General features: G+C 43.6%; 1 protein-coding gene across 1 annotated transcript in view; it reads right to left on the bottom strand.

Moving 5' to 3' along the window:
• Positions 1 to 27,149, bottom strand: part of LOC124556422 — a 962,508-nt gene that overhangs the window by 140,327 nt on the left and 795,032 nt on the right. Inside the window, exon 9 of the mRNA XM_047130380.1 lies at positions 6,552 to 6,794. Within this exon, the coding sequence (XP_046986336.1) occupies positions 6,552 to 6,794 (243 nt within the window). The remainder of the gene's footprint in view (positions 1 to 6,551; positions 6,795 to 27,149) is intronic.

The raw sequence follows: 27,149 nt of genomic DNA, 5'->3' as shown, positions 1-27,149 counted from the left end.
GCAATAAACAGATCTTTTATTGAACTGAGAACTTCAAGTAATTTTGCTCACTCGATGAACTGATGTATTTGTGGGATGGCTTCAATTCAAAATTGCTGGATTCGTACTGATGAACCTTTATGTTGTTGTACGCTTTCTGATCCTACTACGATGCTGCCTTGTCAATCCCTTCATGCAACTGTGAGCTGCAGCCCTTGTAGTGGTACTTACCCCTTTCCAAACAAGGAGAACTTCTTTCCTTCATTTTGTACCATAACGTGAATCTGCGGAACCAAAGAAGTCTATATGAAACATAAATTGTGTATATTATGAAATATCTTCTTTCCTACATTAGAAATTGAAATCAGTCAACAAACCCTTTGTATCTGAAGAAACAGACATTTTGCTAGCATTCTGGACAGCCAGTTTTACAGCGGTCTCTGGACTGAAGTAATTAGAGTACTTTTTGGCTGGCTTCCAAGCAATAATGCAATAAACATTTGGCATGAACTTTCGTGACACAAATACATATTTGAAGGTGGGATGGACCAACTGTTCATTGCTGTTGAAACTTGTGGTGAGTTATCAACCGGTGAAGGCTAACCACTGTTACTTATTTGAATGTAGGTGTAGGTTGTAAACACAGAACACATTGCAGTTTTGTCTTAGAGGCTTAGGAATATTTCGAAGTTGCCATTGTTAACACACTACTGCAGTATTTTTATCTGGCTAAATAAGATTACCAGAAGGTTGCGGTGTTTGTAAACTAACAAGGTTCGCATGCAATATGGCTTTTTCAAATTGAATTTATACATATACTTGAACAGCTATCTGAGTGTTAAGCTGCAAAGGAAACTAAAGTTTAAACGAGACACGGAAATCGAGTCAGTAAATGGAGTTATGTGTGGGATGAAGGCGTACAGCTGTTGGGCGGCATGGGGTCATATATATAAAATACATTTAAGTTGTCCTTCCGAAGAGTCGTCAGGACGAGTTTCTCTGGTGTTTCGGCAGATATTTGTAGTTTTTGTAATGTGTGGCTGGAATCAGTTCAAACAAAATCTGCTAATCACGATTTTCATGCGATGCACAGTGTGAAAGAAAGTGTCGATTTGCTTCCCGTTAGAGACTAATTTTACGTGCGCATTCGGTAGAGCGGTCCCAGATTAGTCTATTGCAATGTTCATTTTATCGATATGTGTTAACGACAACAGTAAAACACGAAGAATAAGTAGTACTCCAGCAGCGACTCAGCAGAGTCCTGGCCCACCCAGACAGCAGCGTTGCTCAATCGCTGATGAAGTACTGGTTATTCTTCGTGTTTTACCGTGCCTGTTAATACATGTCAATGATACAAGTATCTCAGTAGACTAACTTGGAACCACTCCATCAATGGTTACGTAAAATACCACTTTCAAAAATAATTTTATTGGTAATGAGAAACAAACCGACGCTTTCCAATGACACTGAGCTTTGCATGAAAGACGTGATGAGCAGTATTTGTTTTGGGCTAACTCCAGAACACATTGAAAAAACTAAATTGCAAATATCTGCTATAAAAACAGAGAAATAGGTCCGGGCGACTATAAGGAGAGACAGCCAGTATATACTGCTTGACCAAAAAAGTGAAGCGCCCAGAAGACACGGTCGGATGTCAATGTAACTTCGTACGCGTACACACCATCGGTTAGTATGTAAATGAGTCGAGCTGCAATTATATGTGACAGGTAGAACGGTCACCATATTGGAGTAGTGTAGTTCGTGTTCAGTGTTGTTACCAGACCTGGTAGGGTGTACAAGGGGCGTGAACAGCGTCAGATGTTGAGTGATCACTGAAGGACATAGAAATGCTGCGTACATGCGTGAGACAGCGTTATCCGCAACTCAAAGAAATTTTAAGGAGTCTGATTGTGGGTCTCCATTTAGCCGGATGGTCCAGTCTTGCAGTATCCAGGTTTGTGGTGCATTCGGATGTGACAGTGGGTCAACGATGGACTGCATGCGAACTTGAGGGCAGGCACACTCATCGTCAAGGTTTCAGTGACTACGTCTGACAACCACAAGACAGGATCTGTGTAGTGAGCACCAAGCATATCATAATCCCTTCAAATATGCACCCACCGTTCGAGAACAAATAATGGACTCCCTGCAACATTCTATGTCATCATGGACAAATCTTCTGAGACTTGCAGCAGCTAGACTAGGGAATTTCCGTCCTATGCGTAGTCTAGCATTAACACCATATCACAAACCGGTGCGTCTTGAGTACTCCCGTGACTGGGAATCGTGGGCTGCTGATGAAAGGCCTCGTGTTGTGTCTAGGCTGAATCACGGTTCTGCACTACCCCGGATGACCACTGTCGGCGACCACTGGAGCGATCTGATTCTTCTAACGTTTTGGATAGGCGCATAGTTGTTACTCCTGGCCCCATGATGTGGGAGCCATTGCCTCTGACTTCAGGTCACGATGACTCCACAATGGGACGTCACAGTCACCTAGCGTCCTCATGTGTCACCTCACATGCAACAACATAGTGGTGCCATTTTTCGGCAGAAGAACACTCGTCGTACAAAAGGGTCGTGTCTCCATGACCTGTCTGCGTGATGTTCAGGTACTCACGTGGGCAGCAAGATCCCCAGACTTGCCCCAATAAAACTTGTATGACACAAGCTCGGACGTCGATTCAGTCCTAAGCGAGAATCAAGAGTACTGAGGACCATTTATGACAGTGTGGGTCAGCGTGAATCTGGAGAGGATACAACGGCTTGATGACGACCTTAACAACCGGACTAGTCTGTGCATCCAAGTCAGAGGGTGTGCAACATCATGCTGATAAATGGACTCATTCTACCAAGTACTTCGTAAATTTGACGCAGTTTTGTAATCACCACAATAACGTCATATTCTCTCTGGAGCAGTAAAGTTTCATTTCGTTTCCATCTCTCCTCGTGGCTGCTTCTTTTCTGGGTATATTGACCAGTATACGGAAAGAATGATGGTAAAGTAGACGGAATGAAGAATTGAACTACCTGTATGGAGAACAGGGCCTATGCGAATAATGCCAGAGTCGAGAATAGCGGAAAAGGAAAATTCAGGAGGAAGAAGAGTAATAGGAAGGTCTAGGAAACGATGGATAGAATGTGCAGAAGAAGGTCTAAGCTGGCGGGGATCCGAAGACGGAAACGGATATCGGAGACTAGGGGAGAATGGAAGAACGTTGTATTGGCGTTCCGAGCCCTTCATGGATTGTAGCAATGAGCAGTAAGCAATCGAGCAAGTGTAGACGGTACCATCCGTGTCGCAGACGATTGATAGCTGCTGTTGTATAAATGGAATTAAATAATCTGTATGTGCACTTTATACAGAAATTAGAATAAAACTTGCAAATAAGACCGTCGACTTATACTGGCTGGTTATAATTAAACTGATGGTGTTCCGAGCACTGCGGTGCGGGCTGTATACATCGCAGGACACTGAAACATTGTACGTTTGTTCATTAATCGGTGCAGCCAAGGAATATGCTGAAAAAAATAGTAGTTCCACTTTTTGCCACGAGGTCAAAATATGGCGATGTAAGCAGTCAGAATTCGGTGCCGTTGCAGAAAAAGGGGAGGAACGATCAAATACGTTATAACGGTGGTTCTGGCGTGTCCGAAGAAACATTCCATCGTACTTCTAAACAACCAGGCATTGCAATTCGTATTTATCCGCCGACATCGGGCAAGCGACTTTCAATTAAAATGTCTCCCCAGTACAGGAATGTAGATAATGGATGTACGAGTGCAGGTTGTAGACACATGGATAACAACATACGGAAGTCTGGGTGTGGCCGTGAGGCGTGTTCGGATAGCCTAATGATAAAATGACTGCTCGCGATAAGCGGGAAATCCGGGTTCCAATCACGGTTCAGCACCAATTATCATTCTCATCGTTCCGTTATACAGCTGATGATAATCCATATTCGCAACTGCGAATAAATTTCACGTTTTCAGTAAGGTTTCCCGACTCAGCAGCATGTTGTCTGCAACCATCAGACGGCATGATCGATAGTCGCTCGCAAAATAACACGTGTAATCAGAGCGATATGTCATTATATTCTTTCCGGACCAGGAAGACTGCGGATACATCCCTGATAGACACGATCTTTCATATCTCCCTACAGCCAGAAGTCAGATACGTGGAAGGCCACAAATCTTGAAATTGCCTAGAGATGATGCCGTCGTTACCGAAGGTTCCTAGAAGAAAATCATTTATCTGGCAAGCGACGTGTGTTGTCGGCGCATCTTCCATGAAAACAGTGGTACGGATACAGTTATGTTCTTGCAAAGCTGGAATTACGCGTTGCACAAGGAGGTCCTTATAACGCGCCGATATCGCTAGACACCTACCAGCCCTGCGAGGTATCACTTCCTCAAAGACAAACGGACCGATAATGAAGGAGCTTTTGAAACCACACCGCACACCCACATGTGCTGAGTGCAGTGGATTTTCTTGCACAACGTGTGGCGGAGCAGAACTCCATATGTGGTAGTTCTTGCAGTCACGGCACCGTGCAGAGTAAAATGTGCCTCGTCCATCCAAAGAATATTTCCCAGCCACATGTTATCTACTTACACACGTGCCAAAAACTGAAGGGCAAATCGCAGTGTTTTAGCCTACCTCGGGACTTCATTTGGTGCACATTATGAATCTTATAGGGGTGCGAGTGTAAACTGTGCGAGAAAATATTTTGAACAGGGGAGAGACAATTCGCGTGACACAGTTCGAACAGTGGCTGTAGAATCTGAGGCATGTGCTGCACGTAGCTACGGCAACTTCTTCGACAACTGGCATGGGAATGGGGTGCTTCTCTCTTGCTGTTGCACAACCTAATTTGCCTGTTTCTCAAATTTCTTCATCGTACTCTTTAGCCGTTTATTGACATGTGGCCTATTTGCAACCGCGATATTCCCGCAATGCAGTGCTGTTATTGTTGCCGTTCTGACTAAAAACTTTACCAGTAGCGAACGGTCTTCCTTCTCAAAGCCATTGCATTTGATACGGAAAACTTCAACCTTCTTCATCCTTCACTCCAACAGTCACTTCACAACAGAAAACAGCCATCGTTGCTAAGTGACAAATAGCATACTGACGTCAAAACAAGAAGCATTTCCCATTCTGATAGAGAGCCTGTATAGGGAGAGAGTGCCCATAGGTGAAGTTGCCCGTGATTGGTTGATTAGCTATGGCAGAAAAATGGCGCCAAACGTCTCTCGCGCTTCCTATGTTCGCCGTGCTTTCGAGTTGAATTGAAGTTCAGAGGACTTTTGGAAAGGATTAAAAGGTATTTGAATTATTGAGAGACTTGTTATGCGTTGTGCATGCATGTTAGATTTAGTTGTATATTGTTTTTAGTACGTAATTAGCATTTGTGATCTTAAATACGAGTTTTGTGATGAAGTTGGTAGGCCTACATGTTTGAAGTAAACACCTTAGTAATTGTACAGTATTGTTTTTGACATCTGTAATTCGTTCTGCAGACGTTCATAAACGATGCCAGGTTGTGCTGCATTTGGTTGCTCCAATAGAGGCGAAGGTGGATTTCGCATGTTAGCGTTTCCATGCAATGAAGAAAGACGAATGCAGTGGGCAGTCGCAGTCAACAGGGCTGAAATAAATCAAACAGGAGGCTTGTGGAAACCAACCAAGTAGTCTGATCTATGCGAAGTAAGTCGTTTTTGCTTTTTACTACATATAAAACAACTTGCAATATACATAGTTAAATTTGAAAACAGATCTGTCAATTGGCTGTGTGAAAATTATTACAACACATTATTCTTATAAACAAAGGCATTTAACTAATGATTTCGCCATATTGTCTTGTGGTTTTGATTCGGTGAGTGTGTACTCCACTACACCACTACTGGCCATTCAAAAGTCCCGCCCGCAGTTTGGCAGAAAAATGGCCGCCGTATCGTCCGGTTGGCCACTCTCTCCTTATACAAGCTCTCTACATTCTGATTGCTTACAGCGCCACATTTTCACCTGGCGGCAGTAAGTGCAACTGTTATTTTCCTTTCAGTATTCTCCGCGAGTGCACCGAGCAGCAAGAATTCGAGCGAGCATAACTGCGGTGTTTCAGCGTCCTGCGATGTATACAAATTCGAGCGAGCATAACTGCGATGTTTCAGAGTCCTGTGATGTATACAGCCCGCGCTGTAACACTGGGAACACCGTCATTTTAGTTATAACCATCTGATATGTACAACTCATTCCCTTCACTATTAAGCTAAGCACTACATGATCTAGAATACAGTTTGGCGGTCATAGTAGTAGGAACCCTACAGTGGACAAATCAGCTGAACACAAGAACAGTTTTAAAACTTCGCTATCCAATTTTAACAGGGCGCAATAATGAAAACAAATATTGAATTAGCGAGTCTTTATCGCCAAAAGTTTTTCAAAGAATGGTCAAATAATATATGTGGAACTGAGGGGTGACAATAGAAATGAGAGTGGACGATTTCTCGAAAGCAGCAATCGTCTGTCGGAGGGGAGTGAAAGAGTAGTAGTGGCGAGAAGGGGGACTCACGCGGAGGTAGGGTCGTCGAGGTGGAGGCGGTGCTGGAGGCGGGCGTCGGCGTCGGCGTGGAGGCGGCGGCGGCGGCCGGCGTGCTGGGCGGCGGCGCAGACGCGGGGGCGGGCGCGGGGGCGGGCGCGGGGGCGGCGCTGGCGGGCGGCGGGCCGGCGGCGGCCGTGGCGGCGCTCGTGGGCGCCGGCGTCGTCGCCACGCTGTCGCTCAGCCGCTTCGTGTGGAAGTCCTTCTGCGACTCCACTGCAACCACACACCACTCTCAGCTCCAACCCAGGGACGAGGTGTATTGTGGGGCGTCAGAACGTCTGGGATAGTTACGTGAAGTCGATACAGTGAAGCTGGACATTTCTAGATATCCGACGAAGCCAAATTGTAGGCAACTGCCTATGTGGTGCATCCGTGGCAACAGTTGTAAGTCTACCGTGGCTGTCTACAGCGGTCGTGTGCAGTCATATGATGTTGTACAAGGCTCACATGAAAATTTCGTCATGAAACAGTACAGTGGAAGGTTAACATTTATTTAATGATCAAGCGATGTGGCTCACACTTTAAGGAAAAAAGATTAGCATCGTATAACGAATCAGTTTAGGTGAGCATTTTGATCCACTACTGACGGCATTATTCCCAGCGTAGAACTGCATTATGCAAGATTATAATGATTGCCGTCGTATGTAAGGAAACTCCAAACATTTTTTCGATGATCAGCAGACCGAAATGAAACGTCTCCCCTTGCTTCCACAACCGCCAGATTTAAATATTATTGAGCGATTGCTGTATGTATTGGAAAACACTTAATATCTCGTTCTTCTGACATCCCGCGAGGAAAACTGGCCCCCATGAGCATGCGGTTGTAAGGGAACGTAACTAACAAGGGGAGACCACGACGTTTGGAACGCGGATTTACTGCAAACTTCGTACATTCGTAGTACTCCATTAGGACAACAAAATGTGTAAGCAGTAGCGCGTACTTCTCAAGCGTTATTGAGAAAATCGCAAGACAATTTCGGTCGTCCAATATATACCTGTGCGTGGTCATTTTTATCAAGAACCGGCGGCAGCCGACTGGGTAGCGTTCAAGCCCCGTAACTATTGGGTCGTTGGATCGAGTCAAGTTCGTCAGTTTTTTTTTATTTTCAACACAGTCATTTTCTTTACTATTTATATTACAATTGATGTAATGGGAAAAATATGTGTAATCGAATGAAGTTTTATTAAATTTACAATGTTATTTGGCAGCCTACAAACTTTTATTATCACAAATAATATAATTTACTATCGACTAGTAAACGACAAAACGCATAAAGTGATACTGAAAACGCATGCTTGTCCGTGTCTTCAAAATTGTTCGTATTTAATCGAAAGAGAACGATAAATTGCTTCTCGCGAAGACGCAATTAAAATACAGTCGATACTGCATGACCAATTAGCAGCGGCGATATTTAAGGAAATGCTGCGTTATGCATGGTTTGCTTCCAAATTATCGTCTGAAAGAGAGGTTTTTGAAAATGTTAACGAGGTTAGTTTCCCCATGAAAAACCTCAAAAGACCTTGTGTATGCGGAAACATAGCATGTATTCAGTGCAGCTGGTGCCGTTTAACTTCATGTTTTCCATGTTTTTACGAAAAACGCCATCCTGCAACTTGTCCTCGTAATGTCGGAAGCGACGATTAATTGTAGATCTTTCGAAAGCCGTCTGTGCCGCTCATAAAGTTGGAGGTAACAAGTCGCTACGGGCTCCTTCCAGGTATGAGGGATTTCTCAAATCACGGACAAGCATACATTTTCAGTATCATTTTATGCGTTTGCTCGTTTACTAGTCGATAGTTATGAATATTATATTATTTGTGATAATAAAAATTTGTAGACTGCCAAATAACATTGTAAATTTAATAAAAGTTCATCCGATTACACGTATTTTTCCCATTATATCAACTGTAATTAAATAGTAAAGAAAATGACTATGTTGAAAATAAAGAAAAACTCACGAACGGTACTCGATCCAGCGACCCAACGATTACGGGGCTTCAACGCTAACTACTTGGCTGCCGCCGCTTCATGGTAAAAATGGCGCACAGGTATATATTGGATGACTGATATTATCTTGCGATTTTCTCAATAACGCTTGAGAAGTATGCGCTACTGCTTACACGTTTTGTTGTCCTAATGGAGTAGTACGAGTGCACGAAGTTTGCAGTAAATCCGCGTCCAAAACGTCGTGGCCTCCCCTTGGAAGCTAAAACTATATTGAAGCGTGACTGTCTCTTTCTTTTAGCTTGTCTAGTAGCTTATATAGGCGTGGCACGTAAGTTACATCGTTCGAGAGAAGAACAGCGGCAGGCACAGTGCACCGAAATGTGGAAACTTAACTGACCAATATCGTTAGTTACATTACGTTTCGTCATCTAAGAACATGCTATGAACTGAAATACAGAATTTCCGGAAATTATCGTTAAACCCTTCTAAGACTTGTATAGGGGAATGAGTACATAATACTTTGAAAAGGAACCCATAACCGGAAACGTACCGTTTCGGCTTCTACGATGGTTTCAATTTAAATGTGAAACGCGTCCACATCTGCTGAGGGAAAGCGAGAAGTCTCAGAGTCGTCTGTCCCGGTATGCAATAGGGTAGACAGGGTGACGTGCCACTGAATGACGGTCAGAAAAAGTGGTTTCTACATGATGGTCTACCAACTCACTAATAACGTGCGCTTCGGAGACATCTCGACAGACAATACGGTGAAAAATGGATGGGCCGAGGTGGTCCAACAGCGTGGCCGCCGCGATCATTGGATTTAACTCCTGCAGAATGCTTCTTGTGGGGTTGTATGCAAAGTTCAGTTTACAAGATTCCTCTAGAGAGATCTGCTGGCACGCGTTCTTGCCGCTGTACTGTAAACTGAAGAGACACCAGGTGGGATGGAGAGCGTGTACTTCAACACACTTCGTAAGTACAGTGTCTGTAACAACGCTGGTGGTCGTCACATCGAGCCGCTGTTGTAATGCATCAGTTTTGTTCTTTGCGTGCAGTATTCTGGGTTCTTTCTCGTTTTGGAGTAATGTAAACACGTAATATTTAAATGTCAATACAGACAAATGTGCTTGAGTGATAAATTGATGGTTCGTTATACACTCCTGGAAATTGAAATAAGAACACCGTGAATTCATTGTCCCAGGAAGGGGAAACTTTATTGACACATTCCTGGGGTCAGATACATCACATGATCACACTGACAGAACCACAGGCACATAGACACAGGCAACAGAGCATGCACAATGTCGGCACTAGTACAGTGTATATCCACCTTTCGCAGCAATGCAGGCTGCTATTCTCCCATGGAGACGATCGTAGAGATGCTGGATGTAGTCCTGTGGAACGGCTTGCCATGCCATTTCCACCTGGCGCCTCAGTTGGACCAGCGTTCGTGCTGGACGTGCAGACCGCGTGAGACGACGCTTCATCCAGTCCCAAACATGCTCAATGGGGGACAGATCCGGAGATCTTGCTGGCCAGGGTAGTTGACTTACACCTTCTAGAGCACGTTGGGTGGCACGGGATACATGCGGACGTGCATTGTCCTGTTGGAACAGCAAGTTCCCTTGCCGGTCTAGGAATGGTAGAACGATGGGTTCGATGACGGTTTGGATGTACCGTGCACTATTCAGTGTCCCTTCGACGATCACCAGTGGTGTACGGCCAGTGTAGGAGATCGCTCCCCACACCATGATGCCGGGTGTTGGCCCTGTGTGCCTCGGTCGTATGCAGTCCTGATTGTGGCGCTCACCTGCACGGCGCCAAACACGCATAAGACCATCATTGGCACCAAGGCAGAAGCGACTCTCATCGCTGAAGACGACACGTCTCCATTCGTCCCTCCATTCACGCCTGTCGCGACACCACTGGAGGTGGGCTGCACGATGTTGGGGCGTGAGCGGAAGACGGCCTAACGGTGTGCGGGACCGTAGCCCAGCTTCATGGAGACGGTTGCGAATGGTCCTCGCCGATACCCCAGGAGCAACAGTGTCCCTAATTTGCTGGGAAGTGCGGTGCGGTCCCCTACGGCACTGCGTAGGATCCTACGGTCTTGGCGTGCATCCGTGCGTCGCTGCGGTCCGGTCCCAGGTCGACGGGCACGTGCACCTTCCGCCGACCACTGGCGACAACATCGATGTACTGTGGAGACCTCACGCCCCACGTGTTGAGCAATTCGGCGGTACGTCCACCCGGCCTCCCGCATGCCCACTATACGCCCTCGCTCAAAGTCCGTCAACTGCACATACGGTTCACGTCCACGCTGTCGCGGCATGCTACCAGTGTTAAAGACTGCGATGGAGCTCCGTATGCCACGGCAAACTGGCTGACACTGACGGCGGCGGTGCACAAATGCTGCGCAGCTAGCGCCATTCGACGGCCAACACCGCGGTTCCTGGTGTGTCCGCTGTGCCGTGCGTGTGATCATTGCTTGTACAGCCCTCTCGCAGTGTTCGGAGCAAGTATGGTGGGTCTGACACACCGGTGTCAATGTGTTCTTTTTTCCATTTCCAGGAGTGTATTTCCTTTCGAATTGTTACCTAATAAATGCACTGCGTCGTACCTAATTCAATACCTCAAACAGAAGTAGATGAGTTAAACATCTGAACCGAAACCGTTGTAGATCGGAAACGGTACGTTTCCGGACATGGGTTGCTGTTCAAAATGTTACGTACTCACTCCCCTCTACAAATCCTAGAAGATTGTAGCGGAAATTCGCCAACACCCTGTATAACTAGATTTATCGAAAGATTCAAACTTTTTTCCAAAAGTTTGTACTGTACGTGAATTAATCTTCACGGTTTTTGCACACAGTACAGCACAAACCAGGGCGGAACTTTACTGGAAGGATTGGAGTACCTAGATTTTGGAAGGGCTTCCGCATCGTGACACAATGCCGAATAAGAACAAAGTCATAAGGGTAAGAAATTAGTTTCCTGCATTGGTTGTTTTCTATATCCATTTTATTTTTATTTTGTGTACTGTAACGTTTTGGCAGTATAGCCATTTTGAAGCAAAATGTTTAACCCATTAAAACACATGTATTTTATGTCACAACACATAATTTCACTACCAGTGCGTCGTTGGCGGAGTTTCCCATCTGTATCCATAATATCTGGTTCTGTACAAACAGCAGCACACAGCTATGGCATTTACGAGTGTAAGGCAGTACTGAACGGTGTGCAATGACACATCGCGGCAGATAAGTCAGTGCAGGAAACTAATTTCTTTCAATAAGTTTATCATGGCTATGGACCTTTTTGCATCTAAAATACTGACAAACTGGAGCCAGTAAATTATTCAGCACAGAGAATGTTCTTCAGGAACAAAGGTAATATCGCGAGTGACCCATTGTAATGTGATAGGACCTCTCCTGTTCTTTATATATGTCGGGTGTTTCTAAATTTTCATTTGACATTTTGAGAGTTTTTAGTGATAACGAGCAGGTATAATTAACTGGAAAAAATATCCGTAAATGTACTCTTTCCGTGGTACGGAGCAAGAATGGAAAATAATGCTTTGCATTCTACCACTTCTGCTGGGTGAAAGAGCGATAGTAATTTATTGTAACTTCAGAACTTTTTGCATTGTCAAGTAACTGAAATCGTGACTCTACCTAATACTAAAGCACAAAACAACTGCTCAATGCTTGTGTGTTGCTTTACACTCTCAGCCGTTCTTTTTCCGCTCAAGGAACGCATCCCTCTCCGCGTCTTTACACTGGTTGCCATTTGGCATTGTTATGTCAGCATTTCTTACAGTAGTATTCATCACAGAACGTCCGTGTGGTTTTCTTACGATGTTGTTGTGAACAGAAAATCTTCCCAGCGAATTGAATGCTCAATCAAATTTCGGGCTTGCAGCCGATCGTCTTTAATTCATGGCACGATATTTCCACTGGGCACTTGCTAGACGACGCCCGAAATTTGTTAGAATACTGTGTTGTTTACAGGGACGCGTCATTCTCAAGAATCTACTAGAAAATTCAGGGTTACTTGAAAATATGGTAAGTTTTGAACTCTTCGTTAGTGGTTTGCAGCTCAACTCAGTTTCGTAAGCTACAGATCTGCGCGTAAAATTACAAAGTGGTGTGATATCTAACAAACATTTCAAATCAGTTTTCGGAAGTTAAAATTGAGTATTTCGATTAATTAGAGTATTCTGAGAAAGTGAAGTGATCCAGAAAGCATACAAAGCTCCTACAAGGCTTATCTGTTCTACTGCTCGGGAGCTTGTGTTCCTTATCAGATTGGATTTAAGAAGCATATAAAAGGAATGCTAAATTTGTGACTGGTCGATTCAGGTAGTGCGAGAAGGCTGCATTTATCCTGACATTCCACACGGAAAGAGGATATTATATTTTTGTGAAGTTTTTTTTAGGAAGTATTGCAAGCCAGTATAATAAACAGTATGAAAAAAGGTTCTGCTATATCCGTCGTATATTTCATAAAGGTAGATGTGGCTTGCTGACTTCTCATTACCTTCGGACACGGGAAGATTGCAAGGAAATACAAAATTCCTGTTAAGAAAGTAGGAATTTGATGAAAGACTGACAGACTTTACCTTATGCGAGAAATGAACATTTCACATTAAAGCAAAAACTAATATTCACGACTAATTAATAAGTGGTAGCCAAAAACTGTGCGCAGCTTTAACATACATCCTTGAGCACCAAAAAGTAAGGTAACAAGAAATTTCATATTTATAGCTGCCTGATGTTTCATATGGTTGGGGATACAATCGCTCGCTGAAGCAAACTGAGTAAATTACTGCCAGAGTTCAATGGCTATTTATAAATTATGTGAGTTGCTATCAAAACATCAGATACTTTCTACTGACGGTCAGTTAGCCTGTGTACCATTGTAGGCATGATTAGAGATTGTAATGCCCTTACATTATTTTTTATAATATACTAAAAATACTTATACTCCTCGTCTTAAAGCTTTTTAGAGTAAAACAGGTACAAACTGAAAAACATTTTATTTACTGTGCTATATTTTGAATACGTTTTTGGTACGACACTCACTGCAGACAAAGTAAAACATATATTTTGTTATAAAACAAGGTATACGAGGAATTAAAACAAAATTAATACGAACAGCTTAAAACCAATAAGTCAAGAGCTAATAAAATAAACATTCTAAAACGGAAATATACTTGCGTGGTTGCAACATATAGGAGCGTTTAATCATAGTCACTATCTATAATTTCTTCACAGTCGATGTCTATAGAATCATAATCATTGCTTGAAGAATGTCCTTCTTGGGCAACACTCGTGATGCTGTATCACTGTGTTGCGCATTTTTCGGTCTTCCTCGTCCCCTACTTTGACAACATCTCCTTCTTTCTCCTCTCCCTCTTCATACAGCAACTGCTGTCTGGGAATGGGAAATATTGCAATGAAACTCATGATAAAGTGGAGGGATTTTGTTATTTATTTCCTAAAAATTTTTACACTTCTCACATTTTGTTTCAAACTCATCTTGATGCAAAGGCAGCAGAAGATGTATTGGTGAAGGCCTAATATTGCACTTCATAAAATTCGCTTCTATGAACACAAGATCAAGGTTTAGTGAATACTTGAGCTGCTTTGTTAGAGGATTTTCTTTGCTGATGCAGATGCACCTGATACTCTTCCATTGTGTTTTGTTTCCTTCTATGTCCTTAGCAACTTTTTCCTTTGCTATGACATCCATGGCTTCAATTGAAAGAAAGTATCAAATATCGCTGTACATACTCTTAAAAGCATACACATTAGGCTATTGCTGTACTTTTAAAAAATGCGAACTTGTAACTTCATTATAGACAGCAGCAATTCGCCTTCTCTCTGTCGCTTCACTTGTATTCGTTGTGTTGAAAGCGCAGACCAGGCATTGGCTTGGAGCTTAAGCTTTATCATCACAAACTGCAGCTATACCCAAGAAATCGCTTGTACTTCTTTTACTCAGAATATATCAACACTTTAGCTCACAAAATGTGTATTTAGATCATCTTATTGCGAAATTTCACTTCAACCACTTGCATTCTCAACTCCTCAATTATGATAAAGATGATTATTTTCGTGATTAGAGGATAAGATGGTACACTAATTCCATTTCTACAAAGAAGTCTGCATTTATTAATGATCGAATTATAAGCTCACTCGTGGCTCGTATTTTTTATGGTGTTCCGCGATTTACTCATCATACACTACTAGCCATAAAGATTTCTACACCATGCAGATGACGTGCCACAGACGCGAAATTTAACCGACAGGAAGAAGATGTAAATGATTAGCTTTTCAGAGCATTCACATAAGGTTGGCGCCGGTGGGGACACCTAAAACGTGCTGACGTGAGGAAACTTTCCAACCGATTTCTCATACACCAACAGCAGTTGACCGGCGTTGCCTGGAGAAACGTTGTTGTGATGCCTCGTGTAAGGAGGAGAAACGCGTACCATCACGTTTCCGACTTTGATAAAGGTCGGATTGCAGCCTATCACGATTACGGTTTATCGTATCGCGACATTGCTGCTCGCGTTGGTCGAGATCCAATGAGTGTTAGCAGAATATGGAATCGGTGGGTTCAGGAGGGTAATACGGAACGCCATGCTGGATCCCAACTGCCTCGTATCACTAGCAGTCGAGATGACAGGCATCTTATACGCATGGCTGTAACGGATCGTGGAGCCACGTCTCGATCCCTGAGTCAACAGATGGGGACGTTTGCAAGACAACAACCATCTGCACGAACAGTTCGACGACGTTTTCAGCAGCATGGACTATCAGCTCAGAGACCATGGCTGCTGTTACCCTTGACGCTGCATCACAGACAGGAGCGCCTGCGATGGTGTACTCAACGACGAACTTGGGTGCACGAATGGCAAAACGTCATTTTTTCGGATGAATCCAGGTTCTGTTTAGAGCATCATCATGGTCGCATCCGTGTTTGGAGGCATCGCGGTGAACGCACATTGGAAGCGTGTATTCTTCATCGCTTACTGGCGTATCAACCGGCGTGATGGTATGGTTACACGTCTCGGTCACCTCTTGTTCGCAATGACGGCACTTTGAACAGTGGACGTTACATTTCAGATGTGTTACGACCCGTGGCTCCACCCTTTATTCGATCCCTGCGAAACCCTACATTTCAGCAGGATAATCCACTACCGCGTGTTGAAGGTCCTGTACGGACCTTTCTGTATACAGAAAATGTTCGACTGCTGCCCTGGCCAGCACATTCTCCAGATCTCTCACCAATTGAAAACGACTGGTCAATGGTGATCGAGCAACTGGTTCGTCACAATACGGCAGTCACTACTCTTGATGAACTGTGGTATCGTGTTGAAGCTGCAGGGGCAGCTGTACCTGTACACGCCATCCAAGCTCTGTTTGACTCAATTCCCAGGCGTATCAAGGCGGTTATTACGGCCAGAGGTGGTTGTTCTGGGTACTGATTTCTCAGGACCTATGCACCCAAATTCCGTGAAAATGTAATCACATGTCAGTTCTAGTATAATATATTTGTTTAATGAATACCCGTTTATCATCTGCATTTCTTCTTGGTGTAGCAATTTTAATGGCCAGTAGTGTATTTGTCAGACGCTCTGTCTAGCCTGAAGCGTAGAATGAAAAACGGACCCATAGAATTCATTCGCGATATGAACGCTACTGTTTTCCGAGAGCCTGCCTTTGCGTGGTGTATCTGTCACGTCAATAATAATGTCAATGGAACTAAAATGAGTTTGTCAAAAACTTGTAAAGGTGCGCTTTGAAGTGACATTTCAATCAAATCTGCATTTTATGTAAATACGTTTGTATATGCTCGATAAATAGTCCAGTTTTTTTTTAAAAAACCTTAAAGCAGAACAGGGTCATGGTCATGCCAGGCAAGCTCAGGAACTTCAAATTACTACCATGTTATTATAACGGGATAGGTAATACGCGGTTGAGTTCAAGTTTAAACTAGCAAACTCCACAAGAGTAACGATAGTTGTTCACCCGCTGTCTGACCACGGTGGATGATTGAAAATGAAAAACGTAGGACCCTTAAGTTCAGAGACATGTCTAAACACAAAAGTGAGCCTTATTAATGATAACAGCATACAATATTTTAACAACGATTAGTGCTAGAGCTATGAGGCTTTTACTGATAGAGATCACTGTGTCAAATTCAGTGCATTTCTTTACAATATTCTATTAATATATGAAAGTAGCTTTCTTAAAAATTTCCAAATAGTTCATTCAGAGGGCAGTGAAGAACCTTAGGTAATGGGTTGAAATATATTATTTAATGATAAGTGAAATTTTTGTAACTGTCAGCACAAGAAGATTTCTTGCATTAGTCGCTTACTGCAAAAAATTGTGCAGTACATCCAGAAAATTTTTTTACAATAGAAATAAATATGTACATCAAGCTCGAATTTAATAATGTTGATGATATGATGAAAATAACAGAGTATTGTGAAATTCCAGCTAGTGCCCAACACAGTATCACAAATAAACTGAATTAATGCACATCCACAAGTTGGAATATGACTATTTCCTAACTGTTCTAGTGAAAATTGTAAAAAAAATTGGAAATTTGTGGTAAGATCTTGTGGGACCAAATTGCTGAGGTCATCTGTCCCTAAGCTTACACAACTTAATCTAACTTAAACTAACTTACGCTAAGGACAACACACACACCCATGCCCGTGGGGGGAGCCCGTGAGGGGAGCCGGGCGGACCGTGACAAGACGATCTGACCGCGGGGCTCTCCCGCGCATAGAGTCAAATACTTTATTTGAGGAACCAGGGATGTAATTGAAAATAGCATTCCACAAAAACTCAGTCGACTGGGAATAGCAATGACATACTTTTCTGAATATAAGAAAATTTTATGAATTTTTGTTCGGTCTTAATGTCGTTGGTGACAACTAATAGATCGTTAAAATAAGGAATTTTTCCAGACTGAGTGGATTATGCGACTGCTAAACGATTTTATATATTATGTGATGGTGAAGAAGTTAATAACCCTTAAAAGTCACATTTTTCCAGAATATTCGAAAAGATTGTATGGGGGATATTAGTGTCACATTTCAGGAGTTTCAATTTACTTTGGGTGTCGTACTTCGGTATCTACAATGTGACCTGACTACGACTGCCACTTATACATCTACTCGCCTAAAATAACAAGCCTTTACTAACAAATTGTCGCCAATCTGTCTTTCAGTAATCATTTAAAAACAGTTTATTGTGTGTATCACGTTATTCTATCAAAAAGCTTAACTTTTAGAATGAATGGTTTGACGAAAAGAGGCGTCAATAATACTTAGCAAAATTTATGCTAAAAGTAGTGTTCAATAATTCGAACAAGACAGGGAGGAAAGAGAATATTAGTGACTGGGAAGATATCACAACTGAAGTCTCCCAGAGTATAATTTTGGAACTTGGAAAGACGTAGTAAATGCTTATTGGCAAATGGACTCACCCTTAATCGTGAAAATAACATAATATATGCAGTTCTGCACGACAAATGGCGTAACACAATTACACATGCACGGTATGTATAGAAGTTAGTGAACAGGTCACAAAAACGTTGGGGTGTACTTCTTGATGAAAGTTTTAAGTGGAAGAAATACATAAATTAACATTTTCACCATCAGAATTCAGCTGTATTTGTTCTTAGAGCCATCAATAGCACCTGGAACAAACACAAAAACATATTAACATAGTTGTGGGTATTCTACACTAATTAAAGACTTCGAATATAGCATTTCGGGATAATAAACGACTTAGAACTTAATTTTTGTACAAAAACGATAGCGAAATATTATTTGGTCTTCATTCCCAGTCATCTCGTAGGCGCGTCTGTAAGGAGTTTACTATTCTGAAAACACCATCAAACGTATATATCCATTGTATGTAACTTATCACAATTTGAAAAGAATGATAAAGACCATAGCGAAAGCAATAGGTGAAAAAAGTCCTTCATTAGACATCAAAAAATTTGCAGCGACGTAAGGCCTGTAATACACGGTCTCAAAAAAATTTCAGTTAGTTATTCAATAACATAAAATGATTGACAGGTACCAAGGCAAAGTTTAAACTTAAATTGTTTGATAATATCTAAATATCCAGCATATAGACACACACACACCAACACACACACACAAGCAAATCATGTATACAATCAATGATAACTAACTCACTACACACCGTTTCGATATAGGCCTATAATCTGAAATAAAATGATCAAACAACAAGTCAAAACGACTTTTTTGTTTTCTCAGTTTCTAATAGGAGAAATATCCAGGAAAACTCAACATAGTTCTTCATATTATTCCTCTACGTTCATACTACGTTCTGTGGCACAGTGAACCTTGTACCACTACTAGTTATTCCCTTTCCTGTCTCGCAAACTGAACGAGGGAAAACGACTGTCTGTACGCTTCCGTACGAGCTTTAATTTCACTTATCTTGTTTTCGCGGCCGTTACGTGAGATATATGTTGATGGCAGTACGACCGTTCTGCAGTCTGCGGCAAATGACGATTCTCTAAACTTTCTCGATAGTGCTTCGCGAAAGGAACGTCTCCTTTCCTCCAGGGACGCCCGTTCGAGTTCGTGAAGCATTTGATCGAATCTTCCGGTAATAAATCTAGCAGCATGCCTTTGAATTACCTAGACGTCTTCTTTTAATACGACCTGTAGTGGAACCCTAACACTCTAGCAGTGCTGAAGAATGGGTCGCGCTAGCGTCCTATACGGAGTTGCTCTTTTAGGTGAGCTACGCTTTCCTTGAATTCTCCCAACAAGGAACCGCGTTGCTGCTACGGTCGCAGGTTCGAATCCTGCCTCGGGCATGGATGTGTGTGATGTCCTTAGGTTAGTTAGGTTTATGTAGTTCTAAGTCTAGGGGACTGATGACTTCAGATGTTAAGTTCCATAGTGCTTAGAGCCATTTGAACCATTTTATCCCAACAAATTGACGTCGACCACTCACCTTCCCTACTACCGACCTCACGTGTTCGTTCCATTTTACATTTCTTTGCAACATTACGCCTGATTATTTGATCGACGTGACTATGCCAAACAGCACGCTACTAATACTATATTGGATCATTTCAAGATTGTTTTCATACTCATGTACATTAACTTACATTATTATACATTTAGAACAAGCTGCCATTCATAACGCCAAATAGAAAATCTGCGTCAGTTATCGTTTATTCTCATAAAGGCACTCGACGCCGGCGCTTTCCCTGCACAATAACAAACAGTCGCAGACTGCCGACCGCGCTATCCGTCAGGTCGTTTATGTATATAGAGAACAAGAGCGATTCTGTCACACTATCTGGGCCACTTCTGACGTTACGTTTGTCTCCGTAGAACACTCATCGTCCAAGAAAACACATTAGGTTTTATTACTTAAAAAATCCGAAGGCCACTAACGTAGCTGAGAATCTATTTCCTATGCTTAGACTTTCGGTAACAGCCCTCTGTGGGGCACTGTGTCAAACACGTTCCGAAAATCTAGGAATATAGAATCTTCCTGTTGTCCTTTATCTGTGTTTTTTGCGATATTGTGAGAGAAAAGAGCAAGCTGAGCTTCGCAATAGCGATGAGTTCTAAATTTATGCTGATTTGTGGACAAGCTTTTCGCCCTAAGAAGATTTATAACATTCGAACACTGCAAGGCTCAAGAATTCTGCAGCAAACCGACTTTAAGAACATTGGTCTGTATTCTTGCCGTTCGTATATACTGGCGTCGGCTGCCCTTTTTTCACTCGCTTGGGACTTGCCGCTGTGCATGACATTAGTGACAAATGCAAGCTAAGTGTGGGGCCAGTGCCAAAGAGTACTGCCTTTAAAACGGTTCTCTTGAGTATTTCTTGATTTCTGCATGTGACTTTAAAATGTCTTTGTTACCATGTTAAATATTCTCCTAATTCATCAGAAATTCAGGTCCACTCGTTTACCTAACATTTTGCATTATGTTAGACGTGTTCACACTGTTTCATGGATGAACGTATAGACTGTAATGTTCTGCCATGCCATGTCATTCGTTGTTACTTACACTTCCACAAGTGAAATATGGTTGGTGTAACTGTGAGCCTACGCCGACGTGATTATAAAGGTGTTGTGTTTCTTTCACTTAGTTTTATCCATTTCAGGATATGTTTGCCAACGTGACTGTTGATTCGACCGAGATGGGGAGCCATTCTGTGGAAACGAGGCAAGCAAGTAACAGACCATTTGCTGAAGACGCACAGACTGAAATTTATATATCAACTTTTAGAAACAACTTGTAATGTATAAACACACAGACAGATTCTAGGTGTATTACTTTTATTTCACTGCAGGATGTTAGTGAGAAGTGGCAGTACATAATTTTCCCACAACAGGCTCGATGATACGGATTTTCGATAGAAAATGTTATGGGGACAATTACAAAGGCATTTTTAAATGTCTATGAGCAGATAACGTCCTCCTCTAAAGATATTTTGGGTGAGACTTTTGTTCAGATGGGATTTTAAGAAATTAAAAAAAGTGTATGTGAATCATATTAATCCATGTTCACTGTTGTGGTGTTTTTATACCTGGTATGAAAGACCGAAACTGGTTGTACAATAGAAACCGTTTGTCTAGCTGATGTCAGTGTGTCTAGACGCGATGAATTTACGAGTTTCATACAGTGGATATCAACTGTGGAACTCCACATAGCAAAAATATTTTATACACTGACGTTTTTGAATGTTCAAACCATCGGAAAGAAACGTCCGAATTAATCCAGACTCAGAGGTCGTGTAGCATACTGTACCAGATTGAATATACACTGCCTGACAAAATAAGTCAAGCACCAGAAGATATAGTCGAATGTCAATGAACGAGGGCGTTCAATAACTGATGCCAAACATCTTTTTTCTTCTTGTCCAACTTCAGTTGAAAAAGTGCGGAATTTGTTGTGGGACATCGTGGAATATTCCTGCTTCGGCCCCTATAGTTTCAGGAAGTTCCGATTGGTGGCGGCGCTACACGTAGCATTCGAAATGGCGTCTGTAATGAAGGTACGTTGCAAGCAGAGAGCTGTCATTTGGCGGAAAACCAGAGTATAGCAGATATTCGTGGGCGCTATTCCTACGCAGATTTGATGGTGAACAAAACCACGGTGAGTCCTTGGACGACGTGTCTGTCATCATCGCATCATGGTCGCGCAGACCGGTCCGATTTCCCGCGCGCCGCCCGGCCGCAAACAGCTGTAGTTCCTCCAACGTTGGAACGTGCGGACACTCTCATACGAGATGATCGTCAGATCACAATCGAACACCTCGTTGCTCGACTGGACGTCTCTCTCGGTAGCGCTGAAACACTCAAAGGTGTGTTCCCGCTGGGTTCCTCGCTGCTTAGCAGAAGGCCACGAGCTTTACGAGGCTAATTGTGACAATTTTTTGACTAATATCGTCACAGGCGATGAAACATGGGTTCTTCAATTCGAACCAGGAACAAAACGGCAGTCACGGAGAGGCACCACACCACCTCTCCTACGAAAAATAGGTTCAAAGCCACACTCTCAGCCGGTAAAGTCTGGGCGACGGTCCTCTAGGACTCCGTTTGATGTCCTCCCTCATGGTGCAGCGCTCAACACTGAAGTGTATTTTGCTACACTCAGGAAATTGAAGAAACAACTTCAGCGTGTTCGTCGCCACAAAAATGCAAACGAACTTCTCCTTCTCCAAGACAGTACAAGGTCTCACACAAGTCTGCGCACCCGAGAGAGGCTCACAGATCTTCATTGGACTGTTCTTCCTTATCCAGCCTACAGCCCGGATCTCGTACCCTGCGATTTCCATCTCTTTGGCCTGATGAATGATGCATTCTTCGGAAAGCAATGCGTGTATGAGGGTTAGTGTAATGATGCAACAAGTCGTTGGCTCCTACACTACTCGCCATTAAAATTGGAACACCAAGATGACGTGCTACAGACGCGAAATTTAACCGACAGGAACTAGATGCTGTGATATGCAAATGAGTAGCTTTTCAGAGAATTCACACAAGGCTGGTGCCGGTGGCGACAACTACAACGTGCTGACATGAGGAAAGTTTCCAACCGATTTCTCAGACACAAACAGCAGTTGACCGGCGTTGCCTGGTGAAACGTTGTTGTGATGCCTCGTGTAAGGAGGACAAATGCGTACCATCACGTTTCCCAGTTTAATAAAGGTCGGATTGTAGCCTATCGCGATTGCGGTTTATCGTATCGCGACATTGTTGCTCGCTTTGGTCGAAATCCAATGACTGTTAGCAGAATATGGAATCGGTGGGTTCAGGAGGGTAATACGGAACGCCGTGCTGGATCCCAACTGCCTCGTATCACTAGCAGTCGAGATGACGGGCATCTTATCCGCATGGCTGTAACGGTTCGTGCAGCCACGTCTTGATCCCTGAGTCGACAGATGGGGACGTTTGCAAGACAACAACCATCTGCACGAACAGTTCGACGACGTTTTCAGCAGCATGGACTATCAGCTCGGAGACCATGGCTGCGGTTACCCTTGACGCTGCATCACAGACAGGAGCGCCTGCGACGGTGTACTCAGCGACGTACCTGGGTGCAAGAATGGCAAAACGTCATTTTTTCGGATGAATCCAGGTTCTGTTTGCAGCATCATGATGGTCGCATCCGTGTTTGGCGACATCGCAGTGAACGCACATTGGAAGCGTGTATTCGTCATCGCCGTACTGGCTTATCATCCGGCGTGATGGTATGGGGTGCCATTGGTTACACGTCTCGGTCACCTCTTGTTCGCATTGACGGCACTTTGAACAGTGGACGTTACATTTCAGATGTGTTACGACCCGTGGCTCTACCCTTTATTCGATCCCTGCGAAACCCAACATTTCAGAAGGATAATGCACGACCGCATGTTGCGGGTCCTGTACGGGCCTTTCTGGATACAGAAAATGTTCGACTGCTGCCCTGGCCAGCACATTCTCCAGATCTGTTACCATCTGAAAACGTCTGGTCAATGGTGGCCGAGCAATTGGCTTGTCACAATACGCCAGTCACTACTCTTGATGAACTGTGGTATCGTGTTGAAGCTGCATGGGCAGCTGAACCTGTACACGCCATCCGAGCTCTGTTTGACTCAACGCCCAGGCGTATCAAGGCCGTTATTACGGCCAGAGGTGGTTGTTCTGGGTACTGATTTCTCAGGATCTATGCATCCAAACTGCGTGAAAATGTAATCACATGTCAGTTCTAGTATAATATATTTGTCCAATGAATACCCGTTTATCATCGGAATTTCTTCTTGGTGTAGCAATTTTAATGGCCAGTAGTGTAGAATGGTACCATGAGGGCAAACAGGCCCTCAGGTTGTTCGGAGACTTGCAATACTAGGCGCGCAGTCCGGAACCGTGCGACTGCTACGAACGCAGGTTCGAATCCTGCCTCGGGCATGGATGTGTGTGATGTCCTTAGGTTAGTTAGGTTTAAGTAGTTCTAAGTTCTAGGGGACTGATGACCACAGCAGTTGAGTCCCATAGTGCTCAGAGCCATTTGAACCATTTGAACTTGCAATAGCCGGACAAGGGAATTACCGTGCCATGCGTAAGCTGCCGTCAACACCACATCACAAATCGCTGCGTCTGGAGTGGTGCCGTGACCAGGGTCGCTGAATGGCTTCGCAGTGCATTGAGCGATAAATCGCGGTTCTGTACTGCACTGGATGTGCATTGTCGGCGAGTACGAGGCGACCTGGAGAAAGACCTCATTTTTCCAATGTCTTGGAGAGGCACAGTGGTCTTACTCCTGGGGCACGGTGTGAAGAGCCATCGGTTACGATTTAAGTCACGGCTGGTAGTGATTGACGGACGTCTGTCGGCACCATGGTACGTTACAGACACCCGGCCATGGTGTGGTGACATTTTTCAACAGGACAATGCTTGTCCTTACATGTCACGTGTCTCTCTGAACAGTCTGCGTGATGTTTAGGAACTCCCGTTGCGAGCAAGATACTGAGATCTGTCCCGATATTAAAAATGTGGGATCTGCTCGAGTCCTAACACTGACCCAGTGCCTGCCACTATCTAGGATATCAACGACCAGTTACAATAGTTGTGAGATAACTTGCCTCAGGAGAGGATACGACGGCTTTATGACATCCCTTCCAATAGAATTAGTGAATGTACCCATGCCAGACGGGGTGCGACGTCGTACTGATATGTGGGTTCATGCTGCCAAGTTATCTGTAAACCTAAGTCGATTTTGAAAATAACTGAAATAACATCATATAGTCTCTCAACCCGTGGAGTATCATTTCGTTCCCTACCACGTTCCATGTGCTTCGCTTTTTTGTCAGTTAGTGTATGTAGGCTCGTACTTGTATGTGGTTAGTGTGATGGTCAACCGGAAGTGATGTGGATACCAGAAAGCAAGTGCCAGAATGTCTCTCTGACATCAACGGTTGCAGTACTGGCATGTGAGTGATGGCTTTGTCGTACATTACTATTTTGGTGTTTAGAAAGCAAGGTGACCTGACAGTGACGCATGAGAGGATCTTAAGGACAAAGACGGTAATAAGACAGGTAATACACAGCAACGGCCGGTTATCTTGTCCGCCTGACTGCACAGCATCACCCTATGTGCTGGTCGCCGGAGGCCTGCTGCAAGCTGTTATATGTTCCATTATCTAGAAAGTAAAAAAGAAATGGGTGCGAGAAAACTGACTCTGGTTGTCAAATGCAATTTTTTTCTAACTGTTCCACTTCAATTTTCTATACCCTGATGCCATATTTGTAATACGGTATCATTGTGATTGCAGTCTGCTTGTTGTAGTGAGCTCATGCGAAATGAGATAGTTTGGGTAGCCATTTGACACAACGTGCGGTAAAGATTCCTACTCTGAAGGTAATTTGAAGATCGACAGTTCGTAAGGACAGGCAGCGAGAAATGTACAAGGCAACGGGTATCACTGCACCTGAACCTGACGTGTTGGCCGTCGACCGTGGCTAGGCTGTGGTTAGAAGACAATTTATTCATTTCGGTTACCTTTGTGGACTTAGAAGGCAGTTACTTCTTGGAGCCTACAGAGGACTACTCTGGTTCTATACCACGAGTTTTAGAGGCACTGAGGACAGTATGCGGATGGCTTCAGACAATAATTAGTCGTGAATGTCAGAGATCATACACAGTTCGGTAACTTCAAACAGCTGCTTATTCCCAGGTACCCGATCAGTAGCATGTAGTTAATTGCAGTAACACGTATGCTCTTTCGCATTGCAATGTGCACAAACGTTAGCGTAAAATATGTGCTGTTTTTTTTTCCTTCTCGCTTGCCATTGATTGTTACAGTTGTCGGATGTCCTTCTAAGCGGTATCGTGCCAAATGCTGTCCAATGGGCGCGTTAGATCGTCGAAATGCACTCTAAGGAAAGAAAAAAAAAGCTCGGTACCATGAAGGAATTATCTGAATGGGACCGAAATTGGTAGATGTGATGTACGTGTGCATACAATCAAATGATGACAATTTCAGAACTACTGGATGATTTATTCAAGAGAAAGAGTTTCATAAATTGAGCAATTCAGTAACCCGTTCGTGCACCTCTGGCCCTTGTGCAATCAGTAATGCGGCTTTCCATTGATTGTTACACTTGTTGGATGTCATTCTAAGCTGTATCGTGCCAATTGCTGTCCAATGGGCGCGTTAGATCGTCAAAATCCCTAGCTAGTTGGAGGGTCCTGCACATAATGCTCAAAACGTTCTCAACAGGGAAAGATCCAAAGAACTTGCCAGCACATGTAGGGTTTGGTAGGTACGAAGATAAGCAGTAGAAATTCTCCCCGTATGCGTGTGGGCATTATCTTGCTGAAATGTAAGGAGCTCTAGATACATCTCTGTACAGGTTTTCTCTGGTCATCGGAACTCAGTTCGAAGCAGGGCTCATCACTGAAGACAACTGTACTCCAATGAATTACATTCCAGGCCGAAGACGTGTCTGGTGACACCATGAACAGCGGTGGGGTATCAAGCTGACTGTCGCCCGCCATACGACCCGGCCAGGAGTCTGGGGTGCCATTTCTTTCCATAGCAGGAATCCTTTGGTTGTCATCCGTGACACCATTACAGTGCAGCCATACGTCGACGATATTCTACGCCCCGTTCTGTTGCCGTTCATGGCAACCAATCTTCGGCTTATATTTCAGCGAGATAATGCCTTCCCTCACACTGCGACAGTTTGTACTACTTGTGTTTGTGCTGCCAAACCTTGCTTTGGCCAGCAGAGTCGTCAGATCTCTTCCCAGTTGAGAAAGTTTGGAGCATTATGGGCAGCGCCCTCCAACTAGCTCGGTACTTTGAATACGTAACGCGCTAATTGAACAGAATTTGGTACGATATTCCTCAGGAGGACGTCCAGAAACTCTATCAATCAATGCGAAGCCGAGTAACTGCTTTCACAAGGACCAGAGGTGGACTAACGCGTTACTGACTCGTTCAATTTCTGAAGCTCTTTCAAATGGTCCAAATGGCTCTGAGCACTATGGGACTTAACATCTGAAGTCATCAGTTCCCTAGAACTTAGAACTACTTAAACATAAC

The sequence above is a fragment of the Schistocerca americana genome, chromosome X (assembly GCF_021461395.2).
Source record: "Schistocerca americana isolate TAMUIC-IGC-003095 chromosome X, iqSchAmer2.1, whole genome shotgun sequence".
Lineage (NCBI taxonomy): Eukaryota > Metazoa > Arthropoda > Insecta > Orthoptera > Acrididae > Schistocerca > Schistocerca americana.
Note: the sequence above shows the minus strand (reverse complement) of the source record. Positions and strands in the feature narration are given on the sequence as shown.